This window comes from Trachemys scripta, chromosome 1 (assembly GCF_013100865.1).
Source record: "Trachemys scripta elegans isolate TJP31775 chromosome 1, CAS_Tse_1.0, whole genome shotgun sequence".
NCBI classification, from domain to species: Eukaryota; Metazoa; Chordata; order Testudines; family Emydidae; genus Trachemys; species Trachemys scripta.
In genome coordinates, this window is record NC_048298.1 from 83311662 (window position 1) to 83333862 (window position 22201).

The window sequence follows — 22201 nt, forward strand, 5'->3', positions numbered from 1 at the left end:
CTGGGCTGGGAACGCAGTGGAGTGGGAGGGCCTGCGTCCCCCCTGCCACCCAACACGTGGGTGGCAGTCTCCCTCTCTCCCAGGCCGCTCGGAGCCTGAAGCGTGGGTGTACTATCTACCTGTGTTTGCTCAGCCCCTGCCTGAGGACCTGAGCCTTGAACTCATTGCTGCCCCGCCCTGACCCAGGGCCTGGGCCTGTTGACTATATAAACTGCTAACTACTACCTGTGTTTGCTCAGCCCCTGCCCAAGGGCCTGAGCTGTGATTCTTTACTACCCCGCCCTGACCTAGGGCCTGGGCTTGTTAACTGCTAATTGTTACCTGTGTTTGCTCAGCCCCCTGCCCGACGGCTTGAGCCAGGACTAAGGGAGGCGGCATGGTTCCCCGCTGTCCCGGAGAGGGACGAACCCTCTCTACACCCCAGTTTCTGCGGAAGCCTGCCCTGGAGCCAGGTCTCCTAGCACAGATTGGTGGAGAATGACAATTCCAATTCATTGAGAACTTCAACATTTTGGGAGGTTGTTCTGAATCGGAATGAAACCAGACTTTGAAATCCTCTGTGAAACAGAATTACTGTTCTCTGCCCAGCTCTACTACAGCCATCCATAACTCGGTTTTTACTATAAGGCTGCTCTACATTAAATCTCACTCATTGAAATGAGAGATCCAGCCCTTCAGTCACAGAAGTAGAGATAATAGACTAGGTAGCTTATTACTTATTCCATGAACTCTCCAGACCCCATTTTATGATCTAAAACAACAATTTCACATCATCATAAACTTTTATATCCAGCACCTGCAACAAAGAGCTAGAGAATACAGCGGCAGACCCTCTGTGCAGCATGCCTAGTTTTGCCAGTTTGGTAGCAGTGCCTGATCTGGACGCGCGTGCGCAGTAGCCACCTTGTGGTACTGTTGGCGCTTGCGTGTCCCAACCCCCTCAGGGTTCCTTCTCTACTGTAAAGCTTATATAGGGAACTCCAGAGTAGAGGGGAGGAGGGTGTGTAGTGGAGCACCCACAGGGACACACATCTCCAAGAACCTCAGTTACTGCACAAGGTGAGTAACCTTCTCTTCTTCTTTGAGTGCTGTCCCTGTGGGTGCTCCACTTTAGGTGACTGTAGAGCAGTACCCCGTTATGGAAGGTTGGGTTCCAGAGTAGGTTGAACAGTTGATGATAATACCATAAGGCCAAGTATTGCATTGCTCTCAGAGCTTTTCATTATTGCATAGTGGTTTGTGAATGTGTGTATTGAAGCCCAAGTGGCAGCCTGCAATATTTCTTTGGTTGGGACGTTATGTAGAAAAGCAGTCAAGGTAGAAACAGCTCTTGTTGAATGGGCTCTGATCCCTGTCGGGGGTTCTATCTTTTGTTGCTGATAACATAGGTGGATGCAAGTCGAAATCCATTTGATAGTCTGTTTCAAAATGGCTATGCCTTTTGATCGTTCAGTGGTGGAGATGAAGAGTCTTAGGCTTGGTCTACACTACCCGCCCCAATTCGAACTAAGGTACGCAACTTCAGCTACGTGAATAACGTAGCTGAAGTCGAAGTACCTTAGTTCGAACTTACCTTGGTCCACACGCGGCAGGCAGGCTCCCCCGTCGACTCCGCGGTACTCCTCTCGCCGAGCTGGAGTACCGCAGTCGACGGCAAGCACTTCCGGGTTCGACTTATCGCGTCCAGACTAGACGCGATAAGTCGAACCCAGAACTTCGATTTCCAGCCGTCGAACTAGCTGGTAAGTGTAGCCAAGGCCTTGGTGACTTACAGAAAGGTTTTGTTCTCTCTAGGTAGAATGGTAGTGCTCTTCTAACATCTACTGTGTGGAGAACAGATTCCTGGGTAGACCTATGTGGCTTTGGGTAGAACGCAGGGAGATGTATAGGTTGATTGATATGGAATGATGAGGGTATCTTTGGTATGAATTTAGGGTGTGGTCACAGTCACTTTGTCTTTAAAGAATATAGTATAAGGTGGATGGGCCATGAATACCCCGATCTCACCCACTCTACGTGCTGAGGTGATCGCAACTAGGAAGTCTACCTTCATTGATAGGTGTAGTAGTGAACAGGTAGCAAGGGGTTTGAAGGGTGCTCTGGTAAGTCCTCTGAGGACTAAGTTAGGTCCCATGCTGTTGTAGGGTTACAGACTTCAGAGTACAGGTTCTGAATTCCTGCAAAAAGGCATTTGTCATTGGATGTGTGAAGGCTATGAAACCGTCAATCTTATGATGGAAGGCGGATATGGCCGCAAGGTTTACCTTGAGTGAACTAATGGACAGCCCTGAGTGTTTCTAGTGTAGCAAGTACTCCAGGATCTCATGGATTGGTGTTGTATGTGCAGATGTGTTTGTCATGACACCACGAAGTGAACCTTTTCCATTTATGCAGGTAAGTAGTGCATGTGGTGATTTTCCTGCTATTTAATAATACATTTTTAACCTCTTCCAAACAGGCTAGTTCATCTCATTGGAACCATTGAGGAGCCAAGCCTTCAGGTTGAGTTTTGGTAGATTCGGATGAAAGATTCGACCCTCGTCCTGAGACAGGAGATCCCATTGAATGGGAAATGGTGGGAATGTGTACAGGAGGGGAGAATTCCATTGGACGAGGAAGGCACCTCCTAGGGAGCGTGGTCCTAGTTCTGCTTGCAAGCAAAAACTTCGGCATTTGCGGTTTTGTGCTGTTGCGAACAGGTTGATGTGTAGTAGTCCACACATGCGGAATATGTGTTGTACTACTTATTGTTCAGCTCCCATTTGTATTCTTTGGAAAACTGTCTGCTCAACGTGTCTTCCATCGTGTTCTGTTCCAATGTGTCCAGGGATGCAGCAACAGTAATATTGTGGGTAATGCACCCAGTTCCATAGTTTCACGGCTTCTGTGCATAAGGAATGAGAATGCACTCCTCCCTGCCTGTTTATGTAGAACATACAGGCTATGTTGTCTGTCATTATTCATTACCGATTTGTTTTTTATCATCAGTAGGAAGAGTTTGCATGCATTTCAAATTGCTCGTAGTTCTAGTAGATTGACGTGTAATAATGACTCCTCAGGAGACCATTTCCCTTGGATTTTGTGGTGGTTCAAGTGTGCACCCCATCCTATCAGTGGGGCATCTTTGGTGATTAGGATGGATGCAGGGACTTGTTGGAATTGAATCCCTATGCACACATTGCTCGGGACTGTCCACCATTGTAGGGACTGTGTGACTTTCGGTGGTAGTGACAGGATTTTGTTTAGGTTGTGTCTGCACGGTATGTATACCGTGCTTAGCCATCCCTGGAGACACTACATGGGCAGTCATGCGGGTTTAACTATGAAAGTAGAAGCAGCCATGTGTCCTAATAGTTGCAGGCATGTGCGTGCAGAGACCGTCGGACTGCTTGTGATCATAGATATGAGAGAGGTCATTGTGAAAAATCTGGATCTTGGTAGGGAAGTTTTTGCTTCTACTGAGTCTATGTAAGCTCCGATGGATTCTAGTTGTTGCACCAGAACTAGTGTTGATTTCTTTTCATTTATCTGTAGGCAGAGAGTATGGAAGAGCATTATAGTTCTCTGTGTAAAGTTTGTTGCTTCTGTTTGAGTGCAACCCTTTAACAGGCAGTCATCCAAGCTTGGGAATATCATGATTCCCTGTCTGCGTAAGGATGCTGCTACTACTGCCAGGATCTTGGTGAAGACTCTCGGAGCTGTGGATAGTCCGAATGGTAGCACTTGTATTGGAAGTGGTTTCTGCCTACTGTGAATCAGAGGAATCATCTGTGTATGGGGTGCATAGTGATGTGAAACTATGCGTCTTGTAGGTTGAGGGCTGAAAAACAGTCCCCTTCTTCCAGTGCTGGGATTATTGACAATTATTGACAATTTTGAATTTGTGGGTATGAATCAATTTGTTGAGTTTCCTGAGATCTAAGATAGGTCTCCATCCTCTGGTTTTTTTTGTGTGTGTTAGAAAGTAGTGGGAATAGAACCTTTTCCCTCTGTGCTCTGCTGGAACCTGTTCTATGGCACCTAGCTGTACAAGATGGTTTACTTCTTGTCTCAGAAGATGCTCGTGAGAAGGATCCCTGAAGAGGGATGGGAAAGGGGGGTCGGTAGGGAGGATAGAGGTTAAAAAGGATGGTATATCCTGATGATATTTCCAGCACCCAATTGTCTGTGGTGACGGATGCTCACGCTAGGTAAAATGGTTGAAGTTGGTGGCCAAAAGTTTGGGTATTCGATGTAATTTGCTCTGGAAGTTGTAGGAGGTCGACCCTCGACCAATCATTGGTTTGCATTGTGATGGTTCCTGTTATACTATTGGAATCATATGCGTCTATTTGGGGATGTATATATAACCAAAGTATGGAGTGTGGCACAAGAGTCCTTCATTGAGTGCAGGACATCATCTGTTTTTGATTAAAATAATTTCTCCCCGTCAAACGGGAGATCCTCTACTTTGGTTTGCAGTTCCCATGGGATTCCTGAGGCTTTGCAGCCAGGAGGCTCTCCTCATGACTATGTCAGTAGCTATTGTATGGGCTGCTGTGTCTGCTGTATCAAGGGAAGCTTGTAATGCAGTTCGGGCTACTAGTTGTCCCTCCATCACGATGGCTTGAAACTGCTTCTTTCTTTTGGTAGGAACTTGTTGAGATTTTGGTAGTTGTTGTGGTCATACTTCGCCAACAGGACGGTATAGTTCACCATGAAGAATTGGAGTGTCGCTGACGAGTATGCTTTTCGGCCAAAAAGATCTAATCTCTTGGCATCTTTGTCTTGAGATGTGTTCTTAAATTGGGGCCGTTTACCCGTCTGATTTATGGCACCCACCACCCATGAATTTGGTTCTGGGTGGGAGAATAAAAAGTCCATGCCTTTATTGGGGACTGTAGAGGGACTTAGCCAGGCTTGTCCCTCTCTGGGTCGGTGGGGGACCACAACGCCTTGTTATGTCCTCATGGTTACTGGTGTGGAATCAGTCTGGTCGTGTGGGAGTCTTTCACAGGGGTGACCAGGGAGATGCCACAAAACAGTTATTCATGCCCAATCATGGGTGGTAAGTGCCAGTGGGGGGTGGCTCAGGCACTCAGGCAGGGCTGAGCAACAGTTCTACAATTACCAAGCCCAGTCCCTGGGTCAGGGTGGGGTGGCAATGAGTCTATGGCTCTGGCCCTTAGGCAGTGGCTGAGCAGCAGTTTATAAGTAACAGGCTCAGGCCCGGAGTCAGGGCGGGGTGGCAAGGAGTCAGTGGCTCAAGCCCTCAGGCAGAGGCTGAGCTCAGCCAGGTTAACAACAAGCCCAGACTCTTGGCTCCGAAGGGCCCGGAAGAGGGGGAGACTGCCACCCACAAGTTGGGTGGCAGAGGGGATGCAGGCCCACCCACTCCACTGCGTCCCAGCCCGGGGCCCTAGCAGTGGCAGAAGGCCTGCTGCTGAGTCAGTGGGGGTCCTGGCTGCAACACACTGACATTGGCACTGGCAATGCTGCAGCCAGACTAGGGTTGGCTGCCCCCAGACTACTTCCTAACTCCCCCTCTAGAGGTACCTGGGTCAGGACAATATCCTCAGGGGGGTCAAGCACCATGGAGTCCTCAGGGTAACTGGCGAGGGGTAGGCTTGGCAGCTCCTCTGGGTAACTGGCGAGGGGCGGGCTTGTCAGCTCCTCTGGGTAACTGGCAAGGGGCAGGCTTGACAGCTCCTCCGGGCTCTGGTCAGCATCAGGTGTTGGTCAGGCGGGCCAGTCTTCGGGTCTGCCGCTCTTGCTGGGGTCTCCCATCCAGGAGCTAGGTTGGAGGCATCTGGCCTCTCCAGAAGCTGCGCCCCGAGTGAGCTCTGGCCCCATGCTTTTCTACTTCCTGTCCTGCGCATGACCCTCTGGGAGGTGGGCTTGGAGCTCTCTGGCCCCGCCCACTCTGGTGTCCAGAGGGGCTTGTTCCTCTCCGGGGTAGCAGGGGACCACACTGCCTCGTTACAGCCCCTCTGCCCCCCAAGCCTGGCTCCCGCTCGTCGGGGACAGTCTCTTCCATACATCCCAGGCCGGACAAAAAGTCCGCATTCACGTGGTTCTTACCCACCCTATGGCAAACAGTAAAAGCATTATTATTTTTCATTTTGGCCAGTCACTGGAGCGAGGCGTGGTCAGTGACCAATGTGAAACAGGCCCACAAGGAGGTAAAAACGCAGGGCGTCACAAGTCCATTTCACTGCAAAGATCTCCTTCTCTACAACCGCATAGTTTTTCTCCCATGGAAACAATTTCCGGCTAATATACAAGACCGGGTGGTGTTCTCCATCCATCCCCTGGGAAAGGATGGCCTCAAGTTCTACCTCCGAGGCGTCTGTCTGGAGGATGAACTCCTGGTCGAAGTCTGGGCTATATAGGACAGGTTTGTGGCAGAGACTCTCTTTGAGTGTCTGAAAGGCGTCTTCGCACTCCGGGATCCAACCACATGCCTGGGGTTGTCCTTGGTCAAAAGCCTGGTGAAGGGGGCTGCAATGGACACGAATTGGGGAATAAAATGCTGATAGTAGCTGGCAAGTCCCAGGAACTGGCGCACTTGGTGCTTCGTGGTGGGCGGCGGGCAGGCCGCCAGAGCCTGAACCTTTCCCACGAGGGGCTTCACTTCTCCTCTCCCTATGGCGTGCCCGAGATATGTGGTCTCTTGCCATCCTATATGGCATTTGTTTGGATTGGCCATCAACTCAGCTGCTCACAGGGACCTCAGGACCGCAGCTACCCGCTCTAGGTGGTCTTCCCAATGGCGGCTGTAAACAACCACATCATCCAGGTATGCTGCAGCATAGTCTCGGTGGGGTTGGAAGATGCGGTTCATCGGCCGTTGAAATGTTGCCGGTGCCCCATGGAGGCTGAAGGGCATCTGAGTAAATTGATACAGGCCCGTTGGGGTGGCAAATGCAGTCTTTGTCCTGGAGGCGTGGTCGAGGGGGATCTGCCAGTACCCTTTGCTCAGATCAAGTGAGGTGAGGAAACGGGCCTCCTCTAGACAGCCCAGCAGTTCATCTACACGGGGCATCGGATATGCATCGAATTTTGAAATGGTGTTGACGCATCGGAAGTCAATACAGAAGTGCTGTGTTCCATCGGGCTTGGGTACCAGCACTACTGGGCTGCGCCCAGTTGGACTGTGAAGGTTCACGGGAACGCCTGCAGGAGGCACTGGGTCTCCTTACATTGCCTCTCGGTAAGTGTCTCCCCGAGCTGGGGTTCCGCAGGGTCCTCTGTCAGGGGTAAACAGGGGCCCAGCTCTGGCTCTGGTGGGTAAGGGTTAATTAATAGGCTCTCCTGCTCCCACCAGGGCTTCAGAAGGTTGACATGATATCGTTGAGTTTTCTTGCGCCAGTCTGGCTGGTTGATCTCAAAGGTGACGTGCCCGACCTTTCGGACCACCTCATAGGGCCCTGGCCAATGGGCCAGTAGCTTTGACTTGCTTGAGGGCAGGAGGAGTGGGACCCGATCGCTGGGTTTGAAGCCGCGGATCTGTGTGTTCTGGTTATAGGCTTGGGCCTGAGCTTCCTGCGCGACCTTCAAGTTTTCCCGAGCTAGGGCTCCTGCCTGAGCACGGCATTCCTGGAGCTGGAGGACGTACTTCAGGAGGCTCTGGGTTGGTGATGGGGCTTGCTCCCACGTCTTGCACATGTGCTCCAGCAGCCCCCACAGGCTACGTCCATACAATAGCTCCAAGGGAGAAAATTTCTTGGAGGATTGGGGCACCTCACAGACTGCCAGAAGCAAGGGCGGGAGTAGCTGATCTCACCGGCATAGGTCTTCTGGGGAAAACTTGTGCAGCATGTCCTTCAGGGTGTGGTTAAACTGTTCAACCAAGCCGTCGGTTTGCGGGTGGTATATGGAAGTGCACAGCTGCTTAATCCTCAGGAGCTCGCACACCTGCCGCAGCTGCCGGGAGGTGAAGTTGCTGCCCTGGTCACTGAGGATTTCCCGGTGCAGGCCCATGCGGGTGAAGACCTTCACGAGTTCATTAGCGATGGTTTAGGCGGTGATGCTCCGTAGCGGTACTGTTTCGGGGAAATGGGTGGCATAGTCCACAATAACCAGCATGTACTGAAATCCGGCAATGCTTTTCAGAAGGGGGTCCACCAAGTCCATGGCCACTCGCTCGAATGGCGTTTCTATAATGGGCATGGGGATCAACTGGGCCGTGGGTGTCCGTGGGGGAGCAGCTAGCTGACATTCTGGACAGGAACTGCAATAGTTCCTTACCTCCTGCTGCACACTGGGAGAAGAATTCGGGCGAGGGTCTTTTCATGGCCCAAGTGCCCTGCAGCCGGGATGTCGTGGGCGAGTTTCATTACAGCTCGCCGGCGACATCAAGGTATGAGCAGTTGGGTCTGGAGCTCTCCAGTGCAGGGGTCTTATTCCATCCAATAGACACGGTTGTGGTGCAACTCAAAATGGGGTCACAGCTTTGCCGTTAGCCACTCATATGCTTGACTGAGGGTGAGGTCCTCCCTTTGGTCCTGGAAAAAGTCGGTGCTAAGCCTGGGTTTGATAACGGGACCCAGTGTGGGGTCCTCAGACGCTCCTCCCTGTCATTGGGGTCTGGTTCCTCCCCCTCCTCGGAGCGGGTCTCGGGGCAACCCCCTTCCAGTGCTGGGGTGACCTCAGGGCCTCTCTCAGCATTTGAGCAAAGGACCTCTGGGAACTCGGGCCAATCACGTCCCAGAATCACCATGTAGGCTAGTCGAGGAGCCAGGCCAACCATCATCAGCTGTGTGACTCCATCCATGGTTAGCCGGACTCGGGCACTGGGGTAGGGCCATACATCATTGTGGATACATTGCTGTCGGATCATCCCCAGGTGCGGATCAGCCGGGAGGCCTAAGCTTTCGTGAATTAGTGTCTGGCCTCAGCCTGAATCAATCAGGGCCAGGGTCGGGCAATCTCTGACAACGACTGGCACTGTAATCTTGGTGGTCTGCGGCCGTCGGGTGCAGGTTTCTCCCACAGAAACATGACCGAAGCTGCAGTCCATCTCAGTGCAGTCACGTTGCAGGTGTCTGTATTTCCCGCAGGAGAAACATGGTCCGATCTTTGGACGCCCAGGCCATCTGGACGCTCCCACTGGGCCCCTTGGGGGCCTTTGATTGGTCCCCCTGACCCCAGGCTCAGGAGGCGCTGGGACTTCTTGAACTGGAACCTTGGGACATCTATACCGGGGCTCCTGGCCCCGTGAAGGGTTCTGCAGTTCAGTCCGGGTGCTCCCCTTCTTCTTTAGGTTAGGGCGCTCGGGCCTTGGTGGGTGGGCTCGAATAGCTGGTCCCCCTGGGGCTTCAGCCACAATTAAATCCTCCATCAGAGTGACGGCAGTGGCCAGCATCGCAGGCTGATGACGGAGGACCCAGGCCCTTCCTCACGGCGGGAGGATGTGGATGAATTGTTCCAGAATAACTTGCTCAGTGAGCTCATCTGGGGTTTGCCTCTCGGGCTGTAGCCACTGCTTGCATGCCTCCCTCAGCTCCTGTGTCACCAACCGGGGTCAGGCGCCCATAGGGCATGTCAGATTCTGGAACCGCTTCCGGAAGGTTTCCAGGCTGACATCCAAGGCATCTAGGATCGCTGCCTTTATCCGGGTGTAATCCCATGCCTCCTCCATCGAGAGCTCTCAGTACACGGTTTGGGCGGTCCCGGTCAGATATGGGCCAGGAGGGTAGCCCATTGGTCTTGGACCCATCCCGCAACTAATGCCACCCTTTCAAAGGTCACGAGGAAGGCCTCGGGGTCATCGCTGGGGCCCATCTTGGTCAGCCAGGTCAGAAGGGCTACACTCGATGGCCCAGCGGCGTCTCCCGGCTGGGGTTCTGCAGGATGAGGGAGCAGAGTCGCCAACTGCTGCAGGCATTGTTGCTGGTGGTCCCAGTTCTGGTGACCCAGCTCCAAAATCAGCTGTTGCTGCTGTGTCCCTAACTGCTGAACCAGCTGCTGCTGCTGTTGAAGCTGGGCTGTTTGCTGCTGCTTGACAGCTCCTCCGGTCAGCGTTAGGCGTTGGTCGGGCAGGCCAGTCTTTGGGTCCGCCGCCGGTTGCTGGGGTATCCCAGCCGGGAGCTAGGCCGGAGGCATCTGGTGCCCATGCTTTTCTACTTCCTGTCCTGTGCCTGACCCTCTGGGAGGCGGGCTCGGAGCTCTCTGACCCCGCCCATTCTGGTGTCTAGGGTGGTGGGGGACCATACCACCTCGTTACAGGGACATATATTTTCTGTCAGCTCTTTTGCTTGTAGGTGGTATGGTGGCTGGTGTTTGCCATACTGTTTCCACTGGTTCCATCAGAGCATTGCTCACTGGTAGTACTATTTTCATTGTGGATGCTGGGTGTAGAATCTTTAATAGTTGGTGTTGATTCTCAGTCACCAAGTCCCCAGGAAGGGAGTCTCCAGGCACCTCTTCCCTGGATGGAGCAAGTACCCTTTCCTCCAACAAATGGAGGAAAAGGGAAACAATGCAATGGGCACCGAACACAGGTCCCAGTGTGCCCATTGCATCTCCCAATGCAGGGAGAACCATTAAAGAGAAAACGGTCTCCAGCGAGATCACTGCCCTTGGTGCTGATGGCCAGCAGGGTGAGCACGTTCAATGCTCTGGGCACCTCCGGCACTGCCAACACCAGGAGTATGAACAGTTGGAACAATTTCTGATGCAATGGGCACACTGGGACCTGTGTTCGGTATACAGATCACAATTGCAAAGGATTCACACTCCTCATTATATATAAATATATCTTGACGTTAGCAAAGTTCTTCTTCACGCAGCGCACAGTCAACTTGTGGAACTCCTTACCTGAGAAGGTTGTGAAGGGTAGGACTATAACAGAGTTTAAAAGAGAACTGGATAAATTCATGGTGGTGAAGTCCATTAATGGCTATTAGCCAGGATGGGTAAGGAATGGTGTCCCTAGCCTCTGTCTGTCAGAGGCTGGAGATGGATGGCAGGAAAGAGATCACTTGATCATTGCCTGTTAGGTTCACTCCCTCTGGGGCACCTGGCATTGGCCACTGTCGGTAGACAGGATACTGGGCTAGATGGACCTTTGGTCTGACCCGGTACGGCCTTTTTTATGTTCTTATGTTTGGATACGGTCTCCCACAGTATACTCACCAGTAAATTAAAAAAGTATCGATTGGATGAATGGACTATAAGGTGGATAGAAAGCTGGTTAGATCATCAGGCTCAATGGGTAATGATCAACGTCTCGATGTCTAGTTGGCAGGCAGTATCAAGCGGAGTGCCCCGGGGTCTGTCCTGGGGCCAGTTTTGGTCAACATCTTCATTAATGATCTGGATGATGGGATGGATTGCACCCTCAGCAAGTTTGCGGATGACACTAAACTGGGGGGAAAGGTAGACACTCTGGAGAGTAGAGATAGGGTCCAGATTGACCTAGACAAATTGGAGGATTGGGCCAAAAGAAATCTGACGAGGTTCAGCAAGGACAAGTGCAGAGTCCTGCATTTAGGACGGAAGACTCCCATGCATTACTACAGGCTGGGGACTGACTGGCTAAGCGGCAGTTCTGCAGAAAAAGACCTAGGGATTACAGTGGACGAGAAGCTGGATATGAGTCAGTGTGCCCTGGTTGTCTAGAAGGCTAATGACATATTGGGCTGCATTGGTAGGAGCACTGCCAGCAGATCGAGGGAAATGATTAGTCCCATCTATTCAGCACAGGTGAAGCCACGTCTGGAGTACTGCATCCAGTTTTGGGCCCCCCACTACAGAAGGGATGTGGACAAATTGGAGAGAGTCCAGGGGAGGGCAACAAAATGATGAGGGGGTTGGAGCACATGACTTAGGAGGAGAGGCGGCAGGAACTGAGCTTATTTAATCTGCAGAAGAGAAGAGTGACGGGGGATTTGCTAGCAACCTTTAATTACCTGAAGGGGCGGGGTTCCAAAGAGGATGGACCGACACTGTTCTCAGTGGTGGCAGATGACAGAACAAGGAGCAATGGTCTCAAGTTGCAGGGGGAGAGATCTAGGTTGGATATTAGGAAAAACTATTTCACTAGGAGGGTGGTGAAGCACTGGAATGAGTTACCTAGGGAAGTGGTGGAATCTCCATTCTTAGACGTTTTTAAGGCCTGGTTTGACAAAGCCCTGGCTGGAATGATTTAGTTGGGGTTGGTCCTGCTTTGAGCAGGGGGTTGGACTAAATGACCTCCTGAGGTCTCTTCCAACCCTAATCTTCTATGATTCAAAGAAAGCAGATACGACCCCCTACAGAGATGGCCACAGGACCCTCTGAGGCACCTGAGGACACAATAGAGGAGTTGGAAGACACTACACAGGAACTCTCACCAGAACATAGCTCCTCTTCATCCCCAAATGAGTCAGTCATGCTCCCCCTGCCCACCCACAATAGTGGACAACTCAAAACAATTCCAAGAATTGTTTAGAAGGATGGCACAAAGCCAAAACATCACACCCAAAGAGGTGACTGAGAGGAAAGGGTACTTGTTCTATCCAGGGAGGAGATGCCTGGAGACTCCCTTCCTGTGGGCTTGCTAGTGTCCGATGGAGGAGTAAGGGATTTTTCCGTTAGGATCATTTTTAGTCTAAGATCCCTGTCTCGCCTCGCTCTGGCTTTGAGGTTGTTACAGTGGGCGCATTTCTGAGGAATGTGCACTTCCCCTAAGCAACGGACGCACTATGAGTGGCCGTCTGAGAGGGGCATCACGTCGTTGCACAAAGTGCATCTTTTGAATCCAGCCAAATCTGGCATTATCTTTTTCTAATTTTCTAATTAAACAGAAAGAAAGGAGAGGAATCTCTCCGAGTTGTGTGTTTGTTTTTTGAAGTCTAAATAGTTTTAAACTGAAGCTTAAGACTATTTCTACACTACCTACTAACTATAACTAATTAAACCCTAATTGCTATTTAAATTGTTCTATTTCTCCATTTTAGGTCATTTTAAGACACCGCCGTTGGAGCTCCACCTGCAGCCAAGGATGGTTGAAAAGTAACTGAAAGGGTTGGGATGCGTGAGTGCCAACAGTACCACAAGGCGGCTACTGCGCACGCACATCCCAACCAGGCACTGCTACCAAAAGTCTCTGATCAGTGGTGCCAGGATGCACTGACACCTAAAGTGGAGCACCCACAGGGACAGCACTCGAAGAAGAAAATGGCACCTCTAATATCCTGAGCTAATGAAGGAAAAGTTGAATTAGGGCTAGCAACTAGGCAGTAAAACAAAGCATCTATGTTGAGCAGAGCAGCTTGGCTCCCATGTCAGATAGGGCATTTAATGGAGTCACTCTATGTGGGATTTGTCAGAGCATCAAAAACTCACCCTTGGATACTATGCCTTAATGCCAATAAGGTCTTGAAGGTAACTCATGGATTTTCTGATATGGAGAAATGTGTTTCTTTTAATATAAAAAAAGGTCTAAGCACACCTACCAAACAACTTCATAATATTCCATCAATCCAAATTTTGTGCACTGAGGATATATGGGAATTGAGAGTAGATGCCAATGTTCCAAAACTTCTCCTTAGAGCAGAACACACCGGGCAAGTTCAAGCATGGCTAGTTCTACAACATTTTTTCCTACACACAATACTAGGGAAGTTTGAAAAGGCACTAGTACTCCAGTACTGTGCTGGGCTACCTGATGTCTAGGGATAGAAGGGCGCCACTGCTGTCATATAATATAGCTTCATGATGGAGCACCTCTTATTCATGGTACCTAAGCTCTGACTGCTAGACTCTAAGGTGCTCCTCCTCAAGATACAATGTGAAGCTCCAGCCTACCTAATCACCACGAAGCCAATGCACTCCAGAGTCTAGTTACTGGAGAGCCAGGGCAACCCAGTTGCAGTGGTACTGATGTGCTAATATAAAGGCGTCAATGTGCTGAGGCACCTCAGCACCGTGGCACCGAGATGGAGGCTCCAAAGTATTTATGTTCCAAAGCAGAGGTTCCAGTGCAGAGGCATTTCACCTCCATAACGCCTGTGCCCCAAGTTCAAGGCATCTCACTTCTCTGGTGCAGTTGCACAGAGGTGCAACTTACTTCTATGGCTCTAATGGGTGTGAAGCACCTCATCTCTATGGGGCCCTTATAGTTAGATATCTCCTCACTAATACAGTGATGCACCTAGGCAGAAATTCTGGAGTGCTTCTGCTTGGTGCCTATGCACTGAGGCAGATACAAAGGGCACTAAACCCGCCTAACCCTGGCACACAAAAGCAGAGGTGCCAGAGCACCAGAGTATTTTCCTGACTGGTAGTAAAGTGTTCAGCAATCTTCATTGGTATATTGGGTTCTTCTTCACCACCACCAATTCTCTATGCTTCAGGGCTTAAGTGCTCTTGCACATTTTAATTGTAACATATCCTTCCAGTCAGATAAATGAGATACCCTATAGAGATTCTGGAGCCTTCTCATCGATCAGGAGAATGTGCCTTAACAAATTAGGCCAAGTTTGGAGTTATGTCTCCAGTGATCTGGTGGCAGGGGTCTCTGGACTGGAAGTCTATTATCCAAAAAACACAAAAGAAAACTCACATTCTATGTGGTGAGGCGGAGATGGAGAGAATTTTCCTGCTGATTATTCCCTGAAAAACCTCCCAAGAGTGGAAGACAAAGCCATTGGTCAAAGCTATCACAGGCAGAGTATTTGGAAGAAGCAACTGTTCTGAACTTCTATAGGCAGACAAAGAGCAGTTGCTTCAAACCCCAGACTTCAATAAGAAAAAAACAACTGAAGCTTCAAAGGAAACTCAAGACAAAAGGTTAAGTACCACTTGAAAGCTGATTAATTGGAACAACTGAGAAGAGAGAGACCAATACAGAATAAAGAGGACTGCCTGAAGTAAGACAGTGTCCTAGAAAGAGCTGGAGCAGCACTGGGAAAAATCTGGGGCACAACTTCTAACTGCAGTTAGAAAGGAATGACTGAAGATTCTGAAGGGAAATGAGCCAATAGTAGCTGAAATAGATCACAGGAAAGGGCTCATATCCAACTACAGATGTCCTTGGAGTACAAAAAAATCTGAGAACAAGGGGAGTTCCAACATGTCTTACCCAAGGAAGCTAAGACTCAAAAGTAGGAATTCTGTGTGTATGGTGTCTTTTAAAGAACAGTATTTTCCCCAAAGGCATAGCCAAACACAACATAGGAAATAAAGATTTGATTGAAGAGGCTATGTGACTTATTTGCAATTTTTGTTGTTAGTTTTGGACATCTTGTGTGCCTTTTTAAGGGAATTACACATTAAAAAATACAACTGAATTTGATTAGATAGCTATGAACACCATTCCTGTTGTATATAATACAGTAAGCTACAAACCTTCTTTGCAGCTAGGCGGTTCTTTTTGTTTGTTTTGTTTTTCATATAATGTGAGTGTGTTTTTTTAGCAGTGATGTGAATAGACAATGGTGAGAAAACTTATTGTTTTGCTGTTGATGCAAACAGTTTTGAACGTTAATTCCAGATCTACTGTTATGATTCAATGTTTAGTGGTCATTATAAAGTATTTCCTTGTGATTGTAGTGTCATGAAAGGACAGTAGTATAGTAAGGACAGTAGCAGGGCAGGCTTCCCCACACTGCACCACCAACATACCTCAAACATTGACCTGCAGGGAGCACCTCTAAGAGTAAGAGGACAATTTGACACAGCTGGTCCTTAGCTTCTTGCTGATACTACCAACAAAGACAGCTGTAACCTCTCACCTCACTCTCCATTCTGTCCAAAACAATGGAGTTAAAAAAAAAAATCACATGACTATCCTGTTCCTCCAAATGTTCCTTCAAACCCTTTCATTAGCTTCTCATTCTCCATATCAAATGACTTGTCCCAACCATCAAGGATCTGGACAGGTCCATTCTTGCCTAAGGGTAAAATTTTCAAAAATGCCTAATTAAGGACTTTTCTACGCTGACATTTAGTTTGCAGCAAGCTGGGATGTAGATCTATCCACACTAGCCTGCTGTGCACTAAGTGTCCCCGTATATCTCTATACTTGTCTGTGCTTCCTTTTACCTGTGCTCTGTGTGAATTCCTCTTCAAATGGGACTTGTACTTCCTATTCACTTAGTAAGTGCTTTTGAAAATTCCACCCCTAAAACTTAACTTCTATTTTGTAATTATGTTGTGATAATTGAGCCTACAAATTTACCCTAATTGTAAACTAAACTGTAAAAAGTGAGCAAAAATTCATAAATGGTCACAAACAATTTTATATAATGGATCATTAAGAAAAGATGTAAGGAGGAGACAAAAAGACTGAATAATTTAAACAGAAAGGGTTTTACTAATACCCCACAAAAACGGTGTTGAAATTGTGACTGGTAATCAAGAGGAGCAGAAGACCAGAAATCAATGGACCAAAATCGGTATGTCAGAAATTAGGCCTATTGGTGGACAAAATACTAAGGCCTAGTCTTCACTTACCGGCTGGTCCGGCGGCACGCCATCGATGTTCTGGGATCGATCCCGGAAGTGCTCACAGTCGGCGCCGGTACTCCAGCTCGCCGAGAGGAGTACGCGGCATCGACGGGGGGAGACTTCCTGCCGCGTCTGGACCGCGGTAAGTTCGGACTAAGGTACTTTGAATTCAGCTACGTTATTAACGTAGCTGAATTTGCGTACCTTAGTCCGATTTGGGGACTTAGTGGGGACCAGGCCTTAGAGGGCAGATTCTTCCACCCAACACTTCCTTTTGGGGTTCTTAAAAAGAAGAGACTTTTGGGAAAGATTAGCAGAAGCAACTGTCTGCCAATAACCACTGCAGCAAGCTTTATCATCAGGGTTGCCACCTCCACTATCTCCGGGGACCTAATCTTGAGAAATGTCTTGACCAGACTGGGCCAAAAAGAAGGACCCAAATGACACCGCCACCTCCACTGGCACTGGTTAAATCCCAAATGTTACCTGGGATGGGACTTCATCTCCCACTTCTCCCACTTCTCCCTTCCTCCCTCCCGTGTGTCCTTTCCCTTCCCCACTCATTTCTTTTCTTTCCTATCTCTCTTCTTTTGCCTTTTGTGTAATAAGAGTCTGGCTTAGCTGGCAACATTGCTGTAAGCCTGTGACTAAAGAGGCAACTAAAAACAATGCCCTAAAACAGCTGGTAAAAGTTTGCCAGGGTGGCTGATCAGTGATAAGACTATGTGTTGGCTTGTGTTTTTCCAGCAGTGAGGCTTCAACACCAGAGAGAGAAGCTGCATTTTCTATCTTTGCTATTCTTTTCTATCCCCTTTTGTGTGTGACTGTCTTGTTTTGTCTTTATAGGAAACAGGACTGGTCTGTATCATCACCATCCACAGCTCCAGCCCATCTCAACTAATTTCTCCTTTCCCCAGAAAGGCAGCAGTTACAATCATTAATACCATCTAAGAAACTGTCCAACGAGGGGCCTTTCTTTCTAAAAAACTCTTCAGGGAAAGGGAACAAGGGATGTTGTTAAAATAAAAACTGTATTTAATACTTTATACTTCAAATGCTTTAACTGTTTTTCTTTCTTTTCTGTATCTTTAATAAAACTTTAAAAGAATGTTTAATGGTGCATTTGCCATCAGGCTAAGGTCTCTGTATACCAAGCCCCAAACTTGTTTAAAACTATTTAATATTGGACAGCGACTGAGCTATGTTAACATCTTTAATTCTTTGGGCCCTTTATTAATATATTTCCCTTCACTCAGAAACAAATGTCCAGATTTTGTCAAACTCTGTTAAGAAATTTGCCCTCAAGCTAGGACCATTTCACAATATAATTTCACAAGTTATAATTGTACAGAAATTTCCTTCTCACCCTAAACTAATAGTAATGAGCCATATGCTGCTCTCATTTAGACTCTCATAAATCTTGAGTAACTCTATTAACTTCAGTGGAGTTACTCCACATGTACATCAGTAAGTGACCAGAATTTGGCCCAGTATCTCCAACCCAACACTATAATTAAAAAATGGCATTATGAAAGCAGTAATCTGATTGGATGATTCCAACTATGTTTATCTGTTATATCCATACTATACTCTAGTCTCTCAACCAATTTCTCCTTAGAAAAATCATTACTAAGGGAAAAATAGTAACATATTTTAAAGATTCTAGGTTAAATCCTCTTTGTTATACTAGTATAAATACAGTATAGGGGAGTACAGAATGAAATTTGTCTATTTAAAAAAAAATTCTTTTTTTTCAATTCTAAAATACACCTCTACCCCAATATAACGATGTCCTCGGGAGCCAAAAAATCTTACCACGTTATAGGTGAAACCGCGTTATATCGAACTTGCTTTCATCCGCCAAAGTGCACAGCCCCGCCCCGCCGGAACACTGCTATATCCGAATTTGTGTTATATTGGGTCATGTTATATCAGGTAGAGGTGTATTATAAACGTTAGCAGGTAAGTTCCTAAATCTTTCATTGGTGTCAGAAATGCAAAAGTTTCATTACTCAGCAGGCAACCAGCATCTAAGTATCAAAGGACAGTTTTCATTTTGCACTACTGGCTCTCTGATGCATTTCCAATCCTATTTCCACAAAAATGAAGGTTGGATCAGGTAAAGGAAAGCTTTTAAAAAAACAACATTTTCAAAGTCTAACATTAGATTTGTCACTTGTTATTTTACTCTCTAAGCTTATCCAGTAGTTTCTGATGGAAGAAGTTGGGTTTGAAGTAGTGTCAAGACATAAGAGTTTCTCAAAAAAACCTTCCCCTTCCTTCGGTGTTCTAGTTATAGACAATCACAGGAGGAGAAATACAAAAAAGCCCCACAAGAACCCCTTGAAGTTTTAAAAGAATTGTGAATGGAAGTAGGGAAGTTTTAAAAGTAATTAAATTAAAAGCTTTTTATCTATCACCACTCATAGAACCATAGGGTTAGAAGAGACTGCAAGGGTCATCTAGGCTAAACCCCTGCCAAGATGCAGGATTTGTTGGGTCTAAACCATCCAAGAGAGGGGGCTATCCAGCCTCCTTTTGAAAACCTCCAGTGAAGGAGCTTCCACAGCCTCCAAGGCAGTCTGTTCCATTGTCCTACTGTTCTTACATGGTTGCGTATCTTAAAACCCCACTTAAAAATGTATATACTTATCTTGAAAATATGATGGGGCTGGACTCATCAACAGTTTAACAAATATACTAGCACTGTACGTTTCCCTGCAGGACGTGAAAGGATTTTCAAAATTTGCAGTGTGCTATTGAGAATATAACCAGGATGAGCTCTATTAGATAAGAGTTGTTATAATACTGATTTATGGGTCATATAGCTTCCTTGGCAGCTCTGTCTTAAAAAAACCTGGGTTTTGAATAGAAAATGACGTACTGTTTCTGTATAAGCTCTCTTGTGTTGCCAAGTCATTTAAATAAAGAGTTGTGATGCATAGCTTTTGCTTCCATCCTCCTTCGTTTTGGTATAATATTTCTGCATTAAAGATGCATTAAGAACATGATCTTTTTGGACTATTTTTTGCCTCAGCTGGCAACCTCTAAACACCCTCTGACTGTTATACAGCACTGATTCCAGTCATTCAAAGGAATTTAACTATCTCAGATTTACAGAATGTGGATTCTACCAGGAAATTGCATGACTCATTTGTTCTCAGAAACAGATGGTTTCGAGGGTTCCTTTAGAGCTTGACTCTGCCATCCTTACACATACTGAGTAGTACCTCATGCCTCAGGGAGTCCCTACTTCTAAAGTAAGGTAACTACTCAATGGGAGTATGTGTGGCAGAATCTTTGAATCTCTAGCTCCACATACAGCAAGCACAATTAGAAATGGACGTTTATCATTTTTTGTATTTGTGCAAGTTGTGGATTTTTTGTCAAATTTGTTTTGCAAATATGGAACAGATGATGGGATTTAGCATAGGAACTTCACGTACATGTAGGGCTGAATAATAAAAATAACCAGGATAGTGGGAATTAATTTTGGCATTTCTTGTATACTGTTTCAAGTCTAGCCTTCAGAGCTTGTAATCTTCATGAGTCCCATTTATTAAGTGCAGATCTCACTAACATATAATATTACAAAATCCTGTTAGTTTTTTTTGTTAGATGAAGAAAAAGCATGCCCCCCCACTAAATAAAGGGAAACATATAGACAAAATATTTCAATGTAGAGAGCTAACAATAAAAGTAAAAAATGAGGTTAAAATAATGTTATAGCTAAAAAAATGCCAGAAACTCAAGAAATTCACAGTTAAAATTTAAACACCAAACTTAATTCAGCACCTCACATACCCTCTGCCTATAAACTAAAATAATCTATTTCCTAGTCCTCTTTACCTCCGTCTATATTCCCAATACAGTCCATGGAATATATATCACTATCTTTAACCATGCTGCACTACATACTGACTGACCATCTACATACAAGGATGCACCAGAAGCTCACTTTTCCAGTCCATCTTCTCAATACAGGCCAGATCATCTTATCTTCACAAGTAGCCCCAAGACTACACCCGTCCTTATCCATCCATGCACCAGAAAGCCTATTTCACCTAATTCATCTTCATTGCACAGACGGCAAAGATCTTTTATTTGTTCTGCACACATTCCTCGTAGGGGTCAGAGACTGGATACAGAGCTCCATCTTTACCTTGATCATTCTATACATGGTGTCCACAGACTCCAGCGCACTCATACACTTTACAATGGGCTTTGTTCCTGCTCTGACTTCTATAGAGCCAATATGCATGTGGGCCCTGCTTGGCAGTCTGCTTGGCCTCAGGCAGAATACAACTCCAGCTTCTGCCTGACATCATTCGTTTAGGTGGCTTCCCATATCATGTGACAACCTGCAGGGTCACAATATGCCCAGTGCATCTTCTCACACAAGGAAAAGCTAGCAAAAAGCAGGTATTAGCAATCAGCTATGAACTACCCATTAGCAAATTTTGGTGTTCTATCTAGCATGTAGTTTAAATCCCAAAGATACAAGCATAGTCTCTTAACATGCTTGACACACTCTCAATCTGCAATGAACACCATCCTACACCGTAAGTCCATTGGAAAAATGGGTACAAGTTACAGGATTGCACATCAGAAGAACAGAATTCATATACTCAGCAGGACAAACAAATAAAATATAGCAACTACTGATAGTCTCCAATCCACATATGAAAGATGTGTATTGCATCCATAATGGAATATCTTGAGTTTCTAGGGTTACTTAACTGTATTTCCAATCTTACCTCTATATTAAGAAAAATTGGTCTGGGATTTAGACAGAAATTTATTTATGGAGGTGACGCAACAATCTATAAGCAAAAGCTGTCCTAAAATACATCCCTAGCCCCACTTAATTTGTTTTTGGCTTTATGTGTTAACATATTGAAAAACCAAACATTTCTATAATCATTTCTAAAATAATTAGCATCATGAATATGGGACCTGATTGTCCTCTGCTTTGCACTTGTGTAGTCATTTAAGTCTGTGCAAAGTGGGTGTAAATCACTACCAAACCAGAATGGTAGCATTTTACACCCACTTTGCATGGTGTAATTGACTAGGAAAAGCATAAGGCAGTGGAGAATTAGGCTCACAATGTCCACATTTCTATTTAAGAATGGTATAAAGTGTTTAAGAATTAAAAGCTCTTGGTGATACTACTGGAATCCAGATAATAAAAGAAACTATACCTTTGGAAGGAGCTGGATTGCCTGTAGAATTCTTTGCCGGTGTCCAGAGTTAAGTATTCCTATTTCCAACAGATCCTGATCCTCCATTACATTGCTTCCCTGAAAAAAGAGATATTCAAATCTGAAATGATCCTGAAACAAACCTTTAAACTGTGTTTAAAAGAGAATAACTTTATTTAACATACAGTATGACAAGAATAATAAATTACTGATGATTGCATTGATTTCCAGGTCTACAAAATGTGAAAGGACCTTGAACTCCTGGACAATTACTAGCGTGCTGACAGTGCTGCCAATGGAGAAACTGCAGTTCTCACTAAAAACAAATCCCATAAGTGAATCTTTCTCCTCTACCCTCTGTCATTTGATTGAGGACAAGGATGTAATTATAAAATGTAACTACTGTATATGCATACAGTGCCTCATCTGTTTCTTTCCCCCTCCCCATTCCTTTTCTTCTTCAAGTTAGAAAAAAAATCATATACAATAAGATCAACACAGTGGATGCAGTTAGATAGAATTATTTAGTAATGTGTTAGTAAAATGCCTTGTTAGTAAAATGGCTTGCCCTTGGGCTGGAG

General features: G+C 46.6%; 1 protein-coding gene across 1 annotated transcript in view; it reads right to left on the reverse strand.

Annotated features, from left to right (window-relative positions):
- The window catches only part of ANKS1B (ankyrin repeat and sterile alpha motif domain containing 1B), a 757754-nt gene that overhangs the window by 240769 nt on the left and 494784 nt on the right, over positions 1 to 22201 (reverse strand). The window contains exon 16 of the mRNA XM_034778452.1: positions 21621 to 21719. Within this exon, the coding sequence (XP_034634343.1) occupies positions 21621 to 21719 (99 nt within the window). The remainder of the gene's footprint in view (positions 1 to 21620; positions 21720 to 22201) is intronic.